This window comes from Enhydra lutris, unplaced genomic scaffold (genome assembly GCF_002288905.1).
Source record: "Enhydra lutris kenyoni isolate GAN:26980312 unplaced genomic scaffold, ASM228890v2 scaffoldscaffold6, whole genome shotgun sequence".
In the NCBI taxonomy this organism is placed as follows: Eukaryota; Metazoa; Chordata; class Mammalia; order Carnivora; family Mustelidae; genus Enhydra; species Enhydra lutris.
Genome location: NW_019154090.1, coordinates 9,859,290 through 9,881,792, shown reverse-complemented (window position 1 = coordinate 9,881,792; position 22,503 = coordinate 9,859,290). Strand labels below are relative to the sequence as shown.

The 22,503-nt window shown below is 47.9% G+C and overlaps 1 protein-coding gene across 2 annotated transcripts in view; it reads right to left on the bottom strand.

Annotated features, from left to right (window-relative positions):
* The window catches only part of LOC111141555 (ATPase phospholipid transporting 9A (putative)), a 127,513-nt gene that overhangs the window by 32,417 nt on the left and 72,593 nt on the right, over nucleotides 1-22,503 (bottom strand). For both annotated transcript variants that reach the window (XM_022494182.1, XM_022494181.1), the window contains exons 12-14: nucleotides 20,783-20,925; nucleotides 19,664-19,776; nucleotides 12,237-12,449 (exon numbers count right to left, since the gene is read on the bottom strand). In XM_022494182.1, coding sequence (XP_022349890.1) covers nucleotides 12,237-12,449; nucleotides 19,664-19,776; nucleotides 20,783-20,925 — 469 coding nt within the window. The remainder of the gene's footprint in view (nucleotides 1-12,236; nucleotides 12,450-19,663; nucleotides 19,777-20,782; nucleotides 20,926-22,503) is intronic.

Genomic DNA, 22,503 nt, shown 5'->3' with positions numbered 1-22,503 from the left:
CTGGGATCGAGCCCCGCATCGGGCTCCCTGCTCAGCAAGGAGCCTGCTTCCTCCTCTCTCTCTGCCTGCCTCTCTGCCTGCTTGTGATCTCTGTCTGTCAAATAAATAAACAAAATCTTTAAAAAAAAAAAAAAAAAAAGAATCATCCCATATCACCCAAGCAGAAAAGATTTCGGGAGTTTTGAGTCTCCCTGTCCTTGACAGCCAGAAGTGGGGTCTCTGGGGCTTCGGATCAGAAATATCCAGAGCTCAGAGCAGCAGCAGAAAAAGAAACCCCGTTAAGGTTGAATGAATGAATGAATGAACAAATAAATTAACTCAATCAAATGAAAACCGAGAAGGGACGGAGGGTGGAGAGCTGGGGTCCTGAGTCGCCTGTGTATTCTGGTTTGGGTCAGGAAATCAAAAGGACAGGCTGCTCACCCCCTCCCTAAAATGCCCATCTGAAGAATTCATGCCAGAAGGATCCATGAAAGGGCTTTTTCATCATTGTGGGTCAGCAATAAACCACCTGTGACAAGTTTTAATAATTTTCCCTTTGTACCTGGGAATATGTGCTTGGGAAAGATGCCAGGTCAGGCTAACGAACCTTGAATTCTTGTCAGGGACAGGATACGCAGTAATCCTAAGAGCACGCGGGAATCTGGTATCTTTGGGGGCATTCAAGAAGATCAACACTCGGGCTCACAGAGACGGGCCAGTCCTCCCTAACCCAGCCTTTCAAGACTATGTGTACGTCCAGAGACCTAAGGTAGTCTTTACCTAATGAGGAAACTGAGTCAACAAGGCACCGCTGGGGGTTGGACAGGCAGCAGACAGGAGGAGGGCAGGCTCCACAGGGGCAGGGGTAAACTGAGGCAGCAGCCACCCAGCCCCGCTAACCACTGCCTAGTAGAAACTAGGCCCACCATTTCCAGATCTGATCTTCCTCAAGAAAAGCTGATTCTTGGGTAACATTAAGTGATTTTTAAAATATTGCAGCAGATATTAAAAAAAACAAAAAACAAAACAAAACAAACAAACAAAAACCCCACAGCCTGGAGCAAATAAAACACCACGGGTCTTGCTTAAGAACCTGCCAGCAAGATTGTGGGGTAAAAGGCCACTCCCTGACCCATGTTTCTATGACCCGGTACCTGGATCAGCTGAATCACTGAATCAGATGAAAATTCGTATCTGAAAAGAATGGCGTCATCTCCATAAAAAATTAGCCCTTTAGAAGCTTCTATTCCCTTAAGCCCATTCTTGGCCAGCCCAAATAAGAAACGGGACAGAATATTCTCGCACCTCCCGCCCATGAGGGAGCTAACACCAAGCGCAGCTCATTAGACCGTTTCCTCCCCTGTCCCTCACACGCTCACAGAGCCCCCTCTCTTCTGAGCAGCCAAAACTCCATTCAAGAGTCTTACCCCCCGGGGTTAATAAATAACATTGATGGAGGAGGGTTTTCTCCTTAAGTTCCTGACTCTGTTCTCTGAGCTCACCCTCCGGCAGGCGCAGGCGGAGGACCTGGCCCACAGTGCAAGGGCAGAGCCCCACTCACCTCTCAAATCCTTCTCCCTCCCGTCCTCCCCTCTGACTCCAGGAGGCATTTGCGGGAGGCACACACCCCTGATGGATGAACGTGGCCCTGCAGGGGAAAATCTCACAGGCTGCCCCACAAGGACTGAACCTGCGGGACCTTGCCCACCACCCCCATGCTCCCATGTCCCCCATGTCCCACGCCCCACTGCAAAGCCACGGTCTTGCCTCTCCCCAGTGGTTCTCAGCGTCACTCTGCAACAGGGTTGGGAAAATGCAAAATGAGACAACTGGGACCTTTTACATACACACTCGGGGACGTGCAGAGAGACTGAATCCATCCGGCTATCTGTCGGGACCTTAAAACTCGGGACAGGGGCACCTGGGTGGCTCAGTGGGTTGAGCCTCTGCCTTCGGCTCCGGTCATGATCTCGGGGTCCTGGGATCGAGCCCCGCGTAGGGCTCTCTGCTCAGCGGTGAGCCTGCTTCCCCCTCTCTCTGCCTGCCTCTCTGCCTACTTGTGATCTCTCTCTCTCTGTCAAATAAATAAAATTAAAAAAAAAAAAAGAAAAAAACCCTCAGGACAGCCAGAAATGGGGGACAGAGTAAATCATCTGGGGCGTATGTGAGCAGCAGAAAAGAGTGTAGCCACTAAACATCCTGCCATAGACACTCCAGGGCGGGGATGAGACAATATATCACCAAGGGGACAAATCAAGATGGAATGTGGAACAACACCAAACATTTAAATTCTATGCACAGAAGAGAGATGGGAAGGGAAAATACCAAATGTTTTTTTCTCTAATAGTTCATTTTTTCTATTTCTTTTTTTTTTTTTTTTTTTAAGATTTATTTGACAGAGAGCTTGCAAGTGTGGTGGGGAAGGGCAGAGGGAGAGAACCTGAAGCAGACTCCGGACCGCATGCAGAGCCCAACTCGGGGCTTGATCTCAGAACCTTGAGATCAGAACCTGAGCTTAAACCAAGAGTCGGATGCTTAACAGATGGGGCCACCCAGGCACCCCTGCTTCCTTTTTCTATAACGTGCTTATGTTACTCTTATAATTAGGGGGACAACTAAAAATAAAATCTGCTTCTAAGTGAACTTTATCTTCACTATACTTTTCTATCTCCCAGCACAGTGACCTGGACACAGGAACGCCCTCCTGCCACTAAGTCACTGGGGAAAGACCTATGCACACAGCTCTTTGCTTCTCTCTCGTACATCTGTCAGGGGGCTGTTTCAAGGTTACTGGATACCAGGGGAGAAACGCACCGTTGTCGGTTTTCCTTTCCAAGGATAGGATCCTGGAGAAATGAGTGGTGAAGACAAGACACTCAGTGGGAAGGATTCTGGGGTCTGCTAGAAGGTTTCTTAGCACCAAGCATGGAAGCTGCCCAAAATGAGAAAGGGAAGGGACCAAAAAACATACTTCACTGAGCCTGGGAGGCAAAGAGACCCTGAACGCCAGCTCAGAAAGGGCAAGAATAACCAGACACTGGGAAGGTCACCCAGTATTAGCCCTGAGCTCCCAACACAGGTACACAGCACTGAGTCCCTCATGAGTGACAAAGCACGTTCAAGCCCTCATCCCATGGGTGGAGAAGCAGTACCGCAGCGTCCCACGGCCAGCCCCAGGACGTGGGCTGCCTCGTTTTAATCCTGCCAGCCACATGGCCTTGGGGACACCCCGGAGCCAACCTACACCTCCTTGGCAAAACAGACATGATTGTAGTAACTGGGTTGCAAGGGCTGCCCAGGGCACAGCGCCTGCCCGGAGAGCAAGTATTCAGCAAGTGGCCACTTCCTACAACCGTCCGCTCACCGACGATTTGCCTAAAGTCACTCCACTAAGGAACCATCTGGCACTGTTGGTGGGAATTCAGACTGGCGCAGCCCCTGCGGAAAACAGCGCGACGGCTGCTCAAAAAGTTAAAAAAGGGAGTGCCTGGTTGGCTCAGTCGGTAAAGCATGCAACTCTGGATCTTGGATCTTGGAGTCTGAGTCCTACGCTGGGCACAGAGATTGCTTTAAAAAAAAAATAAAAATGGAGTGCCTGGGTGGCTCGGTCAGTTGAGTGTCTGCCTTCAGCTCAGGTCATGATCCCGGGGTCCTGAGATTGAGGCCCGAGTCCAGCTCCTTGCTCGGCAGGGAGCCTGCTTCTCCCTCTCCCTCTGCTGCTCCCTCTCCCTCTGCTGCTCCCCTGCTTGTGCTCACTTGCTCTCTCTCTCTCTGTCCTGTCAAATAAATAAATAAAATCTTTAAAAAATAAATAAAAATAGTAACAAGAGAGTATTATGTTAAGTGAAGTAAGTCAGAGGAAGACAAATGTCCTATGATTTCATTCATATGTGGAATTTAAGAAGTAAAACAGATGAGCATAGGGGAAAGAAAGGAAAAAAAAAATAAGATGACAACAGGGAGACAAACCATAAGAGACTCTTAACTCTAGGAAACAAACTGAGAGTGGCTGGAGGGGAGGTGGGGAGGGGGATGGGGTCACTGGGGAATGGGCATGAAGGAGGCACATGATGGAATGAGCGCTGGGTATCACATGAGACTGATAAATCACTAAATTCTCCCTCTGAAACTAATAATATATTATACATTAACTATATTGAATTTAAGTAAAAAATGTTCTAAATACGTAAAATAAAAAGTTAAAAACAGAACTACCCTATGAACCAGTAACCACACTACTGGGTATTTACCCAAAAAACAAAACAACGAAGGGATACATGCAGCCGTATTTACTATAGCCGAATTATGGAAGCAGCCCAAGCGCCCGTCGATAAAGGAATGGATAAAGAGGCGATAAACAGATCCACATACGCAATGGAGTATCACCCAGTCATAAGGAAGAACGCCATTTGCCATGAGCAGTGACATGAAGGGAACGAGAGGGTTTAACGCTAAGTGAAAGAAGTCAGTCAGAGAAAGACAAATACCATACAATTTCACTCATGTGTAGAATTTAAAAAACAAACAAACAAACAAATGAGCAAGGGGGAAAAAAAAGAGAAACAAGCCAAGAAAGAGACTCTTAACTGTAGAGAACACACTGATGGTCACCGGAGGGGCGGGGGAGGTGCAGGGCGGAGGGATGGGGGAAACAGGTGGTGGGATGAAGGAGGGCCCTTGTCAGGGGCACCGGGTGATGGATGGAATCATCAGGTTGTACACCTGAAATGAATATTACACTGTGTGTTAACTGGACTAAAATGAAAGGACATAAAATAAACTTTTTTTTTTAAGATTTTTTATTTTTTTTATTTGACAGAGAGAGAGATCACAAGTAGGCAGAGAGGCAGGCAGAGAGAGGGGGGGAAGCAGGCTGCCCGCCAAGCAGAGAGCCTGATGTGGGGCTCTATCCCAGGACCCTGAGATCACGACGTGAGCCAAAGGCAGAGGCTTAACCCACTGAGCTACCCAGGCCCCCCCAAAATAAATATTTTTTAAATTAAAAAAAATTAAGCAGTAAAATAAAAAGTCAGCATGTGGCAGTTAAACACAGCTGACCACTGGCCTGGGGGAGACAAGAAGCCAGTGTGTTGCCCTTACCTGCCATGAAAGTGGACAGGAGGGTCCTGAAATGCCCCTGAGACACTACAAGAACACACAGTACCCCAATATTTTAGTAAAACTCAGGCCTCTGTGCACGTCACCACTTGGTGACACTCCAGGCACTGACACGCTGAAAGCAAAGGTACACAACCGAGTCTATACTTTACAACTGCACTTCTATTTTAAAATATGTTAATAATGAAGGGACGAGAAAAATTCTAATCCATGCAAAGAATTATTTCTGCAAGGATACTCAGATACCCATCACAATGGGTGTCTCAGAGGGAGGGAGGAGGTCTCTTGCAGAGCGGGCAAGAGTGAAGGGCTCTGCGTAAGGAGGAGACACGTATTTCACCCTATGCTGCCAGCAGGGGCAGCCTCGAAGAACATCCTAGACATGACCTAGAACTTGTCATTAATTGCTCTGAAATTAGTGATCCATCCAAGGCATGGCCAAGGCATCAAGAAACTTTCCATCATATACACATCACAAGTCCACACGTGGCAGGTGCTCATAGGGTACACACGTGCACACACACATACACGCATGCCTACATACAGACGAACACACACACACACACACACACACACACACACACACACTCATGCACACAGAAATCCTACAGGAATAGGATATCGGAGACTTGCTAAAGGGTGTTAGTGAACTCACTCCACGCTCCTTCCTTCCCTGTGCTACAGCAGGATGCTGTACTACGGAAACATGCAATTACATTTCTACATATAGGAGCAGACACCTGGGGCAAATCTATAGCAGAGTATAAACTGTAATCTCTAGGTAGGGGATAAAATTAATGCTCATCTACTTTTTTCTCGTATCTACAATTTTACTTTTCCTGTAATGAGCACAGTAGTACTTGGGATTTTTAGATGCCTAAAAAAGTTTTCAATACGAACGAATTCCTGGAAAAAACAAAAAAAAATGAGTCCTAGGGTTGATTCAACCTGCTCTTAGGTGAGCGCCTCCTTGACCATTCACACCAAGAAACAAATACATTAAACATGCGTCACACCACCTCGGAGCCCTCCTCCCTTGCCCGCAGGCCCGGGCCCCACTTCCAATGCTGCTGAACATCCAGGAAGAGATGGTTTGCCCTCGGGGCTGAGCACTCTGGAGCACCTCTCTCTGGCCAGATTACACTGATTTCATTTCCCCTGGGCGTCACCCTATGGTGGCAAGCAGAGCCCAGTGCCCCTCGGGCTGCAATCAATGGCTGAATAAAGCCACTTCAAGGCTTTTTCCCAAGCAGAATGTGCACAGGGAACACATTTAGGAAATCCTGCTTTCTGTTACAGGAAATGAATCCTCCCCTGACTGGCAGAAATCATTCCGCCAGCCCCGAAGTAAAAGGAATGCCGGTTTCTATGCGTTTTCCAGACATTGACCTTGCCTAGACCGGCAAGGTTTTATTGATACAGAATATCAAAGGTAGGATTCTAGACCCAGCCAAGTCTAGGTGGAAACCCACAGGGATTTAGAAACAGTACAGCTTTCTGAAAGATTTTGCTGGAACTCGATGTAGCCTCCTTTCTGTCACGTAGTGTTTCCATATACACAGATTGTATTCTGCAGTATACATCTTTGGAAACAATTTAGAAGGCAGGTCGGTAAAGTATTAACAGTGGTCATATCTTTAGTTAGCCGGATTACGGTTTGCTTCTTCCTTCTTTTACTTATCTGTATTTTCACATATTCTGTCATAAACATGAAATAACTACGCAGTAATAAATCAATTTGTTGGGGGGGGGGGAGATACTAGTACGGTAACACTGACCTGTGTGATGACATCAAAGACCGAAAGAAAATACCTTTTTCTTTTTCCCCCAAACACTATTCAAATCTTAGAAAAACATGACAGGGCTGAATCTGAGTGCAATTAATGAACAGGGGCTGAGAAGCACAAAGCATTCCGTGAAAGATTTACCCTCGTGGAAAAACTCTGCCCAGTGCTAACACAAATATATTAAAGTTCAGTGGGAACCAGGAGTGGGGGACAGGCATTAGAGAACCCCCATACGCGTGTCAATCAATGGCCCGTGTTAGGAGCTCACGGGTAGCCGTGCTGATCAGATCGTCAACGTCTGAAACATGCTCAAATTCAAGTCCCTTCAAACACCCGTCAGCTTCTGGTTTCCAGTGCATAACTACCAAGAATCCGGCCCTTTCACACATCTCCCGTTTAGGGATACTGTCTCCCATTTCCAAATGGAAAAGTGAGCATTGGGCCACCTGGGTGGCTCAGTAGGTTAAAGCCTCTGCCTTCGGCTCAGGTCATGATCCCAGGATCCTGGGATCGAGCCCTGCATCGGGCTCTCTGCTCAGCAGGGTGCCTGGTTCCTCCTCTCTCTCTCTGCTTGCCTCTCTGCCTACTTGTGATCTCTGTCAAATAAATAAATAAAATCTTAAAAAAAAAAAAAAAAAGTGAGCGCCAACAGACTAAATTTGGTGGAGAAATGATGACCCATCTGAAGCTTTTGGTGACAACGGCACAAGTCCGATTAAAGGGGTCAGATTATCCACATCCACCCTCCCTCCCCCTTCTCTCACTCTGCACACAATGCCCATCTCAGAATTTGGCTAAGGGTTTCAACATTTTTCACCCCTAAAAATCCCGGTTGAAACGTTGGTGGTCATGGACGGACTGGGCTCAGAGCTGAGCTATTCCACAATCACCAAGCAGACTACAAGGAGTCGCCTCCTCAGAGCCACGTTCCAGGGCCCCCAAGAAGGATAAAGAAGGTACTGGTCAGGGAAAGCCACGTCCAAATGTCCTTCCCTTTCTGAACTTTGGAAAAGGTTATCATTACAGTACTCCCCGAACCACCATTCAGCTCTGGCTTCTTAATATTCTCTGATTAGTCCAGACCTTTCCAGCACTCTTTCCTGGAGAACCCCCCACCCTTCTTCATAAGAACAACAAAAAATAGCTGGATGCCCCTGTAACATTTGTGGAAAAATAAAATAGTTTAAAAATAATTCTGGGCATGCCTGGGTGACTCAGTGGGTTAAACCCTCTGCCTTTAGCTCAGGTCATGATCTCAGGGTCCTGGGATCGAGCCCCACATCGGGCTCTCTGCTTAGCGGGGAGCCTGCTTCCCCCCCCCCCCCCCCCCTTTGTGATCCCCCTCTGTCAAAAAAAAAAAAACTTTAAAAAAAATAAAAATAATTCTGGGAATTATCCGTTCATTTATACCAGGAGCCTTAGAAACACTCCTTCACTGTGACCCACAGGACTGACTGTCCGTTAAAGGGCTCACGACAACCCTCTTGTCACAGGGCACGGAGGTACAGCGAGGAGCGCCGGCCAGGTGTGGAGCTGGGATCCCAAGACTCACGTGCTCAACGGTCTCACCCCTGCCGCGTCCCTGGGGACAGGAGCTGCCGTCTTGTGAAACACTGACCCCCCCCCCCACCCCAGTGCCCCATTCATCATAGGCACTCCAGAATGCCTGCTGAATTAATAAGCCCAGTCACACCATTTCTAGAAATACCGGGTGTAAGGATACTCACAGAAAATGTGTATAAATGTTAGGCTAAACATGAGAGATAACCCAAGTTCCCACAAGAGGAGAAGGGTTAAAGACATTAGCGTGTGTACGTAAACAGTAATTATAAAAAGCTTTCTTTCAAGGATATCCAAAAAAATATGGCAAGGAGGCATGATGGAAGTATCCAGTTTAAAACGGAGAATACAAAACTTTGTTAAAAATTCCTGTTTCTTTAGGAAAAAAATATATGAAAAGATATCGGAGGACCACATGTCAAAAAGTTCTTAGTGGTGGGCGCCTGGGTGGCTCCGTCAGTGAAGTGTCCTACTCTTGATTTTGGTTCAGGTCACAGTCTCATAGTCATGAGATCCAGCCCACACCAGGCTCTGTGTGGAGTCTGCTTGGGATTCTCTTTCTCCCTCTGCCCCTCCCCACATTTGCTCTAAATAAATAAATAAATAAATAAATAAAATCTTAGGGGGAAAAAAGGTCTTAGTGGTTTCTGAAAAATAACTAAGTAAAATGACTAAGAGTTTGGGTTGTGACAACACATTCCCTGGGTTCGAACCCTGGCCCTGTCAGTCAGGGGCTTTATCATAAGAGTAATTAGCAAGAGAGAACGGCAACTTTACCATGAAGAAACCTGGGGACACCACCTGATCCACGTGACCAAGTTAGTATCTTGAAGAGCAGGACACCCCAACAGCAGGTCTCCCTATAACACGTACTGAGGACAGAGCCAAATTTGCAATAAACTGAGTCCTCACTAAATTTTGACGACAAAATGTCATCAAACCAAAACTTAGGGACGTTCTACAACAGCCTTTATCTTTGAAAGTGTGGGGCCACGAAAGTCAAGGAAACCTGAGGAACCATTCCACCTTAAGAGACAAGAGGTATGAGGGGTGCCTGGGTGGCTCAGTCGGTTAGGCGTTTGCCTTCAGCCCAGCTCATGATCTCAGGGTCCTGGAATCGAGCCCCAAGTCAGGCTCCCTGCTCAGAAGGAGTCTGCTTCTCCTTCTGCCCCTCCCCTGATTCGTGCTCCCTAATAAATAAACAAAATCTTAAAAAAAATAAAAAAGAGAGAGAGAGAGAGAAAAGGTGTGACAACTGAAGATAGCATGCGTTCCTGGGTTGGACTCTGATCTGGGGGGAGAAATAGTCGTGTGTGTGTGTGTGTGTGTGTGTGTGTGTGTGTGTGTGTGTGTGTGTTTGAAATAAGTTGTCAGTGGGACAACTGATGACATCGCAGGATAGAGAGCAGTACTGTATCAATGTTAATTTCCTGTTTCTGATAAATGTCTTGTCTTTTAGGGAAAAAAATAAAATACTTACAAGTAAAAGAAGATCATGTCCACAGCTAACTCTTCTAAGGTGAGGAATGATAAAGCATGGGTAGAAAATATGTAACATTTGAGGAATCAGAGTGACGATTTGGTGCTGGGTAATGCTTGGTACTAATTTTACAACATCTAAGTCTGAAATTATTTCCAAGACAAAAAGTTAAAAAAAAAAAATCCAGGTGACTTTAGGCTAAATATTTAACCTCTTTGACTTTTCTCTTCTGAAAATGGGGTCATAATGGGGCCCCTTCATTGCTAGAAACATTAAGATGAGATTCTACACAGAAAGCACTTCAAACGGGATCTGATGGGCACCAAAGGCTCAAGGAAAGGGGCCCACTGTCATCTTTCAAGAATGAGACTGCAACTGATCCAGGTTCTTCTTTATGGTTGTCTGAAATGTCCAAATGTTCTACACTGAAAAGTAATGGCTTTCATAATCAGAATACAAGTTTTCTGGAAGGGAAGGAGGAGAAGGTAAAAAGACCAGAAAGTTACCCGCTTGGTGAACTATCCCTGAGTCTGAATCACACTGAAGTCAGGAAGACAAAGAAGATCCTATTTTCATGAAGAGGGCGCTCCCATCACATGATGCCCCGAGACCCCGGGAGGGAGAGCAATCAGGGGCCTGTTACAAAAAACCGTAAAGAACCATCATGCTAAGAGACCCTTGGTTCTTGAACATGGAATCAAATGAGTCCTGGTTCTAGCCAGAGAATGTGTTACACAGAAACAACAACCTGGAAGTACGTGGCTTATTGGACTTGATTAAAACTAAACACTTGGGGTGCCTGGGTGGCTCAGTGGGTTGAAGCCTCTGCCTTTGGCTCAGGTCATGATCCCAGTATCCTGGGATCGAGCCCCACATCAAGCCCCCCATCGGGCTCTCTGCTCAGCGGGGAGCCTGCTTCCTCCTCTCTCTCTGCCTGCCTCTCTGCCTACTTGTGATCTCTGTCTGTCAAATAAATAAATAAAATCTTTAAAAAAAAAAAAACTAAAAAAAAACTAAACACTTTAGGGTTTCAAAGGACATCATTGTGAAATTTAAAAAGACAGCCTTCCTAGTAGGAGAAAATACTTGCAAAGCATGTATCCCATAAGAGACTTTTGATCTGAAATGTATTAAAAAAAACTCTTTCAACTCAGCAACAAAAAGACACATATTTAAAAGGGGGCAGAGGATACTGGAGAGAAGAAGATACACAAGTAGCCAGTGAGCACATGGAAAGACGCTGAGCACGGAAGCCTTCAAGGAAAATGCAGATGAAAACCAACAAGGGAGGTCCCACTTCACACTCACTAGAATGGCCAGAATCCAAAGGACTGACAAGGACCCTGTTGGCAAAGGAGAAGGGAAACTGGAACCCTTACATGCATCATGGCTCGGGCTGTAAAATGACACAGCCACTTTAGGGAGTGGCATGGTAGTTTCGGGAAGCTCAAACGTGGTGCTCACGTGGGACCCAGCAGTTCTACTCCATGAAGATGTACGTCCACCCAAAAACTTGTGCACAAAAGATCCCAACAGCATTATCCATAACAGCAAAAGAAGGAAAGAAAAAAAGGAACACTCCAAATGTTCACCAACTGATGAACGGATAAACAAAATGTAGTATTACCCATGCCATGGGCCATCAGTCACCCATGAAAAGGCCTAAGGGACTGATACACACCACTGCATGGATGAATCTGGAAAACCAAGGCTAAGTGAAAACAGCCAGACACAAAGGTCACATACTGTACAGAATAATGTCCAGTACAGAATAAGTGTCCAGAATAGGCAGGTCTAGAGAGACAGCAGGGCTGGGGGCTGCCAGGGCTGGGGGGAGGGCAGGAGTCCAGGAGGACACGGAATGGGGTACTTCATTTTAGGTGGTGAAAATGTTCTCAATTGATTGTCCTAACAGTTGCAGAACTCTGTGAATACACGAGAAAGAAACACTGAACTGCGTGTGTTAAATGAGTAAGTACAATACACGGGCTCTAGCTTCAGAGTGCAGGAGTTTTTTAGCAAAGGGAAGGCGCCACTTAAGTGAGGCCTTGTGCCCACACGCTGGCCACCTGAGTCACGAACCAAACCTCTTTCTCTTTGCTTATTTGGGCTATATCTGGAGTCCAAGAATATTTGTTCTAGAGGGAAGCAAGTCCTGCACGCATCCGAAAATGTGTTTCCCTAGCAGCCCAGTCCCCCCCGGCTCGTGTCTGCGGACAGGTGGCTCCCTCGGGGAACCCCACGCCCCAGCACGTGGAAAACAGGCACAGACTCTTCTGTGCATCCGACCATCTCCACCTGGGCTTTACCTCATCTGGGCTGGACGCCTGGTACACGCGGCAGGAGTCTTCGTACTGCTTCTCGGCCTCGGCCTGGTCAGTCACACCGTTGGACTCGTACACGGGAGTCACGTTGTGGCACAGCGCGATGGCCTTCACGGCCTCGTGCACACGGCTGCTCATGGTCCGCCGGACCTTGGTGGTGAGCGTGGGGCCCTTCTGAGCAGGCGGGTCCTGGGACTGCTACAGGAAAGAGAAAGGAACAAGGAAGATGACTGGAGACACAGAAGGGTCTAGAACGTGTGGAAGAACCACCACATGGAGCAGCCCTTAGACATGAATACACGTCTACAGTGACATTACAATATACGGCGTGTCCTTTTTATGGACCCAATCATTCATAATTGGAAAAAAAAAAAATGCAAAATAGAGAAAAAACATTACAAATCAGCAAATGTGGGTGATTCTACCTTGAACGTATGAATCTGTCCTCCTTTGGGTGGGATCAGGAGCCCCTGACAGAGGGAGGCCTCATACACCACAAGTGAGGCTGGCGTAGGAGGCCAAGGCTTCTCAAGCTGGCATGACTGACCCTTGGAGAGGAAATTCTCTGTTGCAGGGGCTGTCTCGCACTCAGTCTTCAGTAAAACTCAGATGCCCTCTGTGGTCCATGCGGCCTACCTGACCAGCCCCTGCCCACCTCTGCAGCCTCCCTTCATGCCGTGTTCCTCCTCCTCCTCTCTGCTCCAGCCACACTGGCCGTTCTATTCTTTGAATACCACCAAGCTCCTTCCTACCTCAGGGCCTTTGCACCTGCCTTGCCCTCTGCTTGGAACATCATTACCCAGATCTCGCAGGGCTGGCTCACTCCTTCTCATCCCTGAGGTCTCAATTCAAATGTTACATACTCAGAGAGGCCCTCCCCGAGTCCCCCAGCTCACAGTCCCCCACACCGGGAGTCACGCTCCCACACTACAATGTGCATTGCTGTGTTCAGTCCAAAACAGGCTCGTTCGCCTGAGGATTTTCCGATTAAGCCATGAGAACAGAACTTGTCCGTGTGTGTTATTCATCACTGCAGGCCTCGTACCCAGAGCAGTGCCTGGCACGTGTCGATACTTGCTAAACAAATTAAGAGCTCAGGACTCCTAAGGGATGGTGGGGCATCCTTCCCTGACTTGACTGTTTTCCTATTTCCAGGAAGAAATAAATATCAAACTGACCAACACCCCTCCCAGGTTTTAAATCACAGTTGTGGACAAAAGGAACCCCTGCAAAGGTCTTCCTCCACAGCTAACGGAGTCCCGGAAGTTAGAGACACCTCTGGACTTACTGGGGTGCTGGACGCCATTAGAAACATATTTTATCCAACAGAAGAGAAGCAGTCCAGTCCCGCAAAATGAATTGCGTTTTATACCCACGAACACGTGACTGCCCCAAAACAGAGAACAGATGGGTCAGGAGAAATAAGAAAACGACTTTCATTTCATTTTTTTAATACTATTTTTAGCAGTGGCATTAGCCTCCCCAGGTAATTAGGCAATTACTAAATTATTCTGGTCATGCAGGCGCACACACTGCTTTAGCTTCCTGCTCTGTTAACCTCTGGTGTCAAGAGGACACGAGTTTCACTTCCAGGCCAAAGGGCACTGCATGGTTACGGTAATTAGAGCAATGAATCAGAACTACAGTTTAAATGAATCATTATTTGCCAAGTGCTTTTAATTATAAAGAATTTAACTCTAAAATTATAACAAGGACTGAAGATTTACAGAAAGGTTCTCTCCCCTGGAAAGACTACACCCAGAGGGTTCTCCATGAGCTCCGTAATTTACGATCTAGCCACAGCTGCGTGTCTTCGATTCGCCCACATGCCTCAGCACCTGGACCAAATTATTATTTAACATTTGGGGCAATAACAAGACCTCTGACAACATCATTGCTTTGGCCAGCAAGTTTCAGTAAGAATGGGTTTGAAGGAAAGGACAAGGGAAGGGCATCCTCTCCAAATCTCTGAACTGTATAAGCCATCTGAACTCACGTCTCCAGAAATACTCCCGCTAGTATTTCAAATGAGGGACAGCACCGAGCTCTGGGGCTTTGCATTCCAGGTGAAACCAGCTGAGAGCAAGGCAAAGAGAGAAACACAGGAGCCCTGGATTTTTTGCAAAGTCCTCGCTCCCAGACCAGGGAACCAGCCGACATCCAATCAGAAGACAGGGGTGATTAACCCCAACCAACACCGCAGGCCTCGGGTGTCGTGTCTCCAAGTTCATTTATTTTCTCCCTCAAATTAACACTTATCCCCCTTTCCAACCAAAGACGTTTCAGGGAGGAGGAATAAAACCATGGATTCTGAAATGGTCTCTTAATTCTCAAAGGAAAGGCTCATCCACCCACCGAAGGGCTGTCCACATGCACCTTGAACGTGCTGGTGATCACCAGAGGCTCGGCCCGCGTCAAGAGGAGGGCCCAGTCTTCAAACATCCTCGCATTCCCCATATGGAAGAGTTTCACATTGTACCGTGTTTATCTGTGGCCTCCTCCCCATAGGCCTTGAACCTACACACATTTCTCCTTACTTAAAAAATACCGGGGGAAAACAAAACCAGATGTGGTACCCACAGAGGTGGGGCTCCAACTCCTTCTGCCCCGGGGGAGAAACCACGGGTCCCCTTGTCGAGGGGGGACCCAACAGGCCCACACGAGGTCAGAAGCTGGGAGAGGAAATCAAGGCCTCCACGGACAAAAGCCCCTGACGAGGGCCCTCACGTGGCTACCTCACACCATACACCGCTTCAAGGTCATTCTGCACGTCCCAGACGACACGTGAGACACACGGCTGAAAACGAACACTGGGCCTCCCCCTCTCGCTGGCGATCCACGGCAGCAGCCCCTCCCAGCAAGAATGCCGGTCTGTGTCAGAGGGACGACAAATACCGAAATTAAAGGTCCATCCCCCACAAATACCTGTTTTCTTCCTAAATGCAATTAAAACGTCTCCACGTAGGAGTGTTCGTAATAACGGACCCTGGGGACGGGTTGCAACTGGTAAAAATGCGGTTCCATCAAAGAGGAAGAACGGTCGTGGAAGCCCCACTTCGCCCCCCAAAGAAGGCTCAAAGCTCATAGCTCGTTACCCGCACAGGTCACCCCCCACCCCCAGACTCGGGCTGCGAGCCTCTACTTCCAAATGAGTCAGCTGAGCTACGGGATGATTACGTGATTGAATAAACTCAATGTTGACTACTTCACAGACATCACAAGCACGGCAAAGGCCACACTTTTCAGTCTGCAGAAAATGAACCCCATATAACCCAGGGTTTCGCCCCCCCATCAGGCGGTGTCCAGAGATATTTCTGGTTATCATAACCGAGGGAGGGGGCACCTCAGGCATCCAGAAGGTAGAAGGCAAGGACGCTTCTGAACACTGGGAGGCCCAGCACAGCTCGCATGACAATTATATCTCAATTTAAGAAAAAAATTTTTAGAGGCGCCTGGGTGGCTTTGTGGGATAAGCCTCTGCCTTCGGCTCAGGTCATGATCCCAGAGTCCTGGGATCGAGCCCCACATCAGGCTCTCTGCTCTGCGGGGAGCCTGCTTTCTCCTCTCTCTCTCTCTGCTTGTGATCTCTGTCAAATAAATAAAATCTTTTTAAAAAAATTTTTTTTTTTAGATTTATTTATTGATTTGAGAGCAAAGCCATGCGCAGGAGGGAGGGACAGAGGGAGAGAGAAATTTCAGCGGACTCTGTGCTGAGTGTGCAGCCCCACGCAGGACTCAACGTGGGGCTCAATCCATGACCCCGAGATCACAACCCAAGCCGAAATGAAAAGTTGGATTCTTAACTGACGGCACCACCCAGACACCTCTGTAGCTCAATTTTTTTTAAATGTACTAGTAAATAAAGAAGCCAAAGGAAAAAATCATGCTATCTCCTCAGCCTGTCATGGTTTTTCCTCAAAATGTGTTGGACATTTACAGTTTATTTAGGTTTTTATTAATAGTCAGCAGTCTCCCTGCAGAAATCTTTTAAAGCCCCCTCTTTATGAGGTTAATTTAGTGAAATGAAATCCGTCAAACAGGTCACACGGACACTCATCACCTGCGATCTACATTTCCACGTCCTAAAAATAAACCCCCACAGAACTCTTGACTCCTGCCACTCTTCCCACAGGACACCTCAAGGACCGGACTGGACAGACGCTCGTCGGACATACGGATGGACCGAGGGTCCCTGGCTTGATCTCAATGCTCTCGAAAATTAAGATTTAAATTTTGCTTTAAGTTTGAAAATACAAATGCAGAGCAAAGAGACGCCCTAAATCTCTTCTTCCGTCTCTCCAACGGGTCACCTTGCAAACCCTGCTGTGGAGTCCGCAGATTGAGACACTGGTTTTCTGGAAAACAGAGCAAGCCTCAGGTTCACGGGAGCCTTTCAAATGCTACTGTACTTCAGAATCACCCGGTTCACTGGTTAGAACTGTAGGTCTAGAGGGTCCGACCATCCCAAGGGATCTGCCCCAGGAGTTTCAGACGGTGGACTTCATGAAATGCTGGCCTAAAATCCCATTATTAAACTCTAAAGTCAAGTCAATGACTGTGGGGAGCTCAGGGGATCTTTCCGGGGTTGTGGCACTGGTTCCACAGCTCTGTAAATTTACTTAAAAAAAAAAAAAAAAAGTCACTGACTTGAACACTTAACAGAGCCGCATTTTATGGTAGATCAACTACACATCCATAAAGCTGTTTTAAAAACCTGGAAGAGCCCTTGAAAGCCTCATCACGAAAGTATTCCCGTGTTCACAGCAGGGTCTTTGGATGGTGTGGGAGAACGCACACACCTCGCGGGGTGAGCGGGTACTGTAACTCTGAGCTCACGCCAGCCTCCAGACGACCTGACCTGTAACACTCAGCGATTTTAACTCCAAGGCCAGGGTGGGTAAGTGAATTTATGAGCTTCCGCTAAGCCAGGGGGCTGGGGTAGTGCTCACGGTAAGAAATGTCTTTCTGGGACTTTTAACACTTTATGAAGTGTGTTTATCTGTGCTGAAGCAAAAACGGACCATAAAAGCTGAACTATGCAAATACCCTGAGAAGGGATGGTTTCTGTAAATATCACAAGCTCTTAAAAATCCCACCCCAGTAGGCAAAGGGGTGTCTCCTGCCCAGGGGCGGGGGGCGGCACCACGACCAGGAAGTTGTCTGGTACAATCACCAGTCGGCCTGCAGTGCCAAGGAGAGGGCTGGAGGAAGGGGGGTTCAGCCAGGCGCTGGTGAGCGTGACCACCCACACAGTGGACCCCCTCGGGTGGGGCCCGGAAGGCATGTGGGTTCAACGGTTCAGAGGGGAGAGTCTGTTCCAAGACACAGAAACAAGGCAGCCCCCCCTGCCCCCCATGCCAAAGGAGTAAGCGTAGGAGAGGGTGAACGCCAGGAGGGAGGGGTGGGGACGCAGGCCATGCCTGGAGCACACGGAGGTCTCAGCCCCAAGACGGAGTTAACAGAACAAGGGGCACCCCGTGCTTCTGGGAGGGGTTCAAGAGGAGCAGCAGGGAGACTGTGTGGGGCAGGGGGATGTGTGCGGATAGCCAGGCAGGGGAGAGAGCAGGTTTGGCCTAGCAGGTGACAAGAGATGAAGACAAAAGGCCAAACACATGATCAGGTGGGAAAAGACTTCACCAAAGGGCCTGGGACTGATGGCTGAAGGCAGGTAGGGATGGGGAAGGAAGGGGCATTTCTCAGATCCTGGGAGAGAGCAGTGCAGTAGGCAGAGGTAGCACTCCCTAGGACAAGAACCTCTGGAAAAGAAGCAGGGGTGTGGGAATATGGGAAGGAAGTCAGGACTATAGGGACTCTGTCCTTAGGCTCCGTAAGCAGCCATGCCAAGCACGCTAGTGTCTCAAGTCTAGAGCTCCAGGTGGGGCCGCAGACAGAGACAGGGGTCATTAGCACCTGCGGGGGCGATGGAAGGAGGAGGAGGAGGGACCATCTGGAGAGTGACACATGGGGGCCAGTACAGAGCTACAGACCACCAACGCCACAGAGGGAGATGGGACAAGAGAGAGGGACAGGGGGCTGGACGTGGCTTTTCCATCCCATCCAACTAAGTCCTCATGAGTTTTTAAGAGTCCTAGAGTCCATCTTTGAAACTAGTCCAGGGATCCATCTGGAGACAAGCCACAAATGCCCACACAGGCAGCCTAGAAGAATTACAGGTGTTTCACTTACGCGGATCAAATTAACTGTCCTCTGTTTAAAATTCACTCCAACTTCCAAACTGTATCCCCTGCTCTGCCATTCTCAGGAAATAACCCTAGAAATCCAGGCGTGCCTACCAGTGAATGTTCCGGAAAACAACGTCCCATGTAACCATGGCACAAAGCATTCAGGAGTTCTACCTCTACCCCGTATTGGGAAATACTCCCTTCACATTTCTAACTGGCCTTCTGACAACAAAATTATTATCTATTTTGACAAATTTAAGCAAAACGTGGCCTCTCTATTCTCATGTCCAGACAAGTGCCACCATGCACAGCTGGCCCGTCAGCCCTGATGCGTCTCAGAATTACCAAGGGTTTGCCCGTGTGTCATCTTACCTCTGAGACACAGCAGCCCAGCCCTGCCCTAATCACAGTGAGTTAGAATCCCTCACGTATGAGGCCCAAGTCAACGTCCTTCCTTTTGTTTTTGTTCTTAAAACATCACTAGCGATTCTGAGTAGCCAAGGTCGTATACCCAAGGCGCACGCACGCCCACCCACAGGTATAACTTTTTAGGAATATGAGGACGCTTTCCAGTAATACCTTTCTCTGAAAAAGGACTAGTTTTGAAAAACCTCGTGGAAACAAATGCGGGAGCAGAGAAGCTGCAGGCCACCTCCAATAAATTAACCCCTTCCGTGTGGTCACAGAGTTGACCCGGACGGGAAACTGAAGCCCACCGGTGACGACGGTTTTTCCTGAGCAGATCAGTCATGCCTGCTGCTTTGGCTCCTGACCAGGGAAAGGAAGTAAAAGTGACCCGTAGGTGCCCAAAGCTATTTCTGGCATTAGTCACTGGCAGACAAGTCTCTCTTAGGTTTTTCCCAGTATCCATAAGCATTTCAGTAGAGCAGGGTAACTCTGGAAATGAGAAAGATGGCACAGGGGAGGGGGAGAGGTGATTTCAAGAGTGATTTTATTCAAAACATAAAGGACTGATGGTTGCCCTGGATTTGGAAGGAGAGGTGGTGGGGGAGGGACAGGGAATAATGGCTACTGGGGACAGGGGTCTCTTTTGGGGGGGATGAGACAAAACTGATAGCGGTGATAGTTACACAACTCTGGGAATACACCAAGAACCATTGGACAGTACTCGTTAGCTGGGTGAATGGGACAGTATCAGGAATCCTATTTCAATACAGGCGTCAGTAAGTGCAAAAGAATTGTTTCCAGTATCAAAGCAGAAGGCGTTACCTGGGTATAAACACTAAAAATGTGGCTCTGAACTTCATCCATGGAGTCAAGGCTATAGGCCACGGTGCCCAGGTGCAGCCGTTTGAAAACCATCTCGTTCTGGGTGAGAGTTCCTGCAACACAAGACACATGAGGAGCCCCGCCCACCTCCTGGGGCTTCGAGGAACAGGAGGGACAGCTGTCGTTTTCTGAGCGTTTACTACTCTACGCCCTGCCCTGGTTTCGGCACTGCCCCTGCTCGGGAGATGTCTGCGCTGTTTATCTGGTCTGTCCAGAATCGAACTCCTTTTCTTTTGAAAGTAGCTTCCTGGATTTCCACAGGGGGAACCATCACCCTCATTCCCTGGGATGGTCTAGAGGGAGGGTCAGGCAGGGCGGCTGACTCATTCCAGCAGCCCAGACGGTGGCACAGGACTTACACTGGATTCTGTCCAGAAGGGATCTGAACCCTGGGCAGACGGATATACGGACAGAAGACGGACAGAGTCAGGTTCACCCCACTGAGGGAGTCCTACAGCGGCTACCCCAGGGGCTCTGAAGCAGACATATCCAGAAATTTTCTGGTTCTGTTCCTTCCTGAAACCTCATTTTTCTCTGATGGGGTGAGCCACCCCAGATCTTTGCAACAGACTCGCTTTTGTCCCACGGTCACTAAGTGGTAGAGAGGAAGCTCAACCCAGGTGTCCCCACTCCCCGTCCTTGCTCTTAGCCACTCTGAAAGCAAATTGCAGGGCAGTGTTCTGGGGTGCAGCGATGAGGACTCGAAGCCTGCTCGGTCACCCTATGCTTCTGACACGGCAGTCAACCTCCCCGTGCCTCATTTCCTCATCTGTAAAATGGGGCTAAAAATGCCGCCCTCACAAGATGAGGTTGAGGATTCACTAGACCACCCTCTGTGAGCACCCCGAGAAGTGCTCTGAGCCTAATTAGCACCGGGTAAGGCTTTGCTGCTTGACAGTGAGGACAACTGTCACCAGCATCGTCACAAAAAAAATCAACATTCCTCAGTAGCTGAAGAGAATAAAACAGCAGCAAGCATCCATCTCTAACATCTCCAGGAAGAGAATGCAAGCGCCTCCTCTCACTGGGAAGCCCAGGAAGCTCCAGGTAACAGCTCACCTGTCTTGTCCGTGAGTAAGTAAGAAATCCTGCCCAGCTGCTCAGGGATGGTGCTGGAACGAACCACCGTCCCGGGGATTTTCGAGTCCCTCCGGATCACCCAGCTGTACACAATCTTGCCCATGTCCAGGTTCACACGCAGGCTAGTCCGAAAAGCAGAGCAAACAGGTTAATAGGATGTCCGTGAGGCTCCCTGTGTCTCTATCTGCAGACGGCGAGGACCCTAAACGACTCTAAACCCCATCAGTGGGGCCTCCCCGGGGCAGCACAGCCTTGCGGCGGGAGCCACAGAGTCCGCAAGTCATCTCTCAGCTTACCTCACAGAAAAAAAATCACCACTACCACAAAGTTATTTTGGACTAAAATAAAACAATGAAAGTTTAAAATGCTTTTAAAATACTGAAAAGCGGGGTGTGTGGGTGGCTCAGTGGGTTAAGCATCTGCCTTCAGCTCGGGTCATGGTCCCAGGATCCTGGGATTGAGCCCCAAATTGGGCTCTCTGCTCAGTGGGGAGCCTGCTTCTCCCACTCCCCTGCTTGTGCTCCCTCTCTCTAGCTATGTCTCTCTGTCAAATAAATAATTGAAATCTTAGAAAAAAAAAAAACCGTATCAGATCAGCAGCGAGTCTGCTCCTCCTCCTCCCCCTTCTCCCCACCCCACAGGCTTTTTCTCTCTCAATTAAATAAATCTCTAAAAAGAGAGAGAGAAACCATTAAGCGTGCAGCTCAGTGGTATTAAGTTTAATCACACTGTTGTGCAACTATCACCACCATCCCTCTCCAGAATATTCTATCTTCCTCAACTGAAATCCCATGCCTATGAAACAACTCCCCACTTTCCCCTTACTCCAATCTCTGGCACCCACCACTCTCCTTTCTGTCTCTCTGAACTTGACTGCTCTGGGGACCTCACACGAGAAGACTCATACAGCATGTGACCTTCTGGGACCAGCTGATGTAACTCAGCATAATGTCTTCAGGGACGTTGTACTGTGTGTCTGAATTTCATCCCTTTTTAAGGCTGAATAATATACCATTATATGTACTCTATTCATCTTGAGATATTATGTTATTGTAAAAAATAAAATAAAAAGAAATTGTCACATTCATTCATACTCCTATAAATTAACCAAACTGCCCACTATTTTCCTGGCTAGTCATTGGCTGTAGAAAGAGTCAACTCACTAATTTTCAATCACGCAGTAGACAGAGCTTTAAAGATTACAACGTCACTTAACGTTACCTCACACTTTTTTTGCTGGTGATAGAGCAGATGTACTTATTCTTTGAAACCAAGATCCAGACCACACTGGCGAGGGGTCCAATGCCCCTGTTCTAGGAACACTGTGGTACCAAAACTACAATCCCTATCCTCAGGAAAACATGAATTCTAGCTGGGATGACATAAACACCCAAAAGAGCAAGACAAATTACAAGGCAAAATACCAAGTTTAATATTAGAAGCACTAGAAGTTTTGGGGGGAAAAATGATTTATTTTAATAATATTTACTAAACATCAATTATGGGGGACAGTTGAAACGAGTCCCCAAAAATACAGAGCTAAACAGTTAAACCTAGAATATATAATAGGGCTGTTCTAAAACACATCGGGGTACCAGTCACCAGTATATCTGATGTCCAAAGTTACTTACAATACATTGCTCTAAGAAAAAAAAAAAAAAAAAAAAGGTAGAATCTCCCTTTAAAATAGAAAAGAGGCT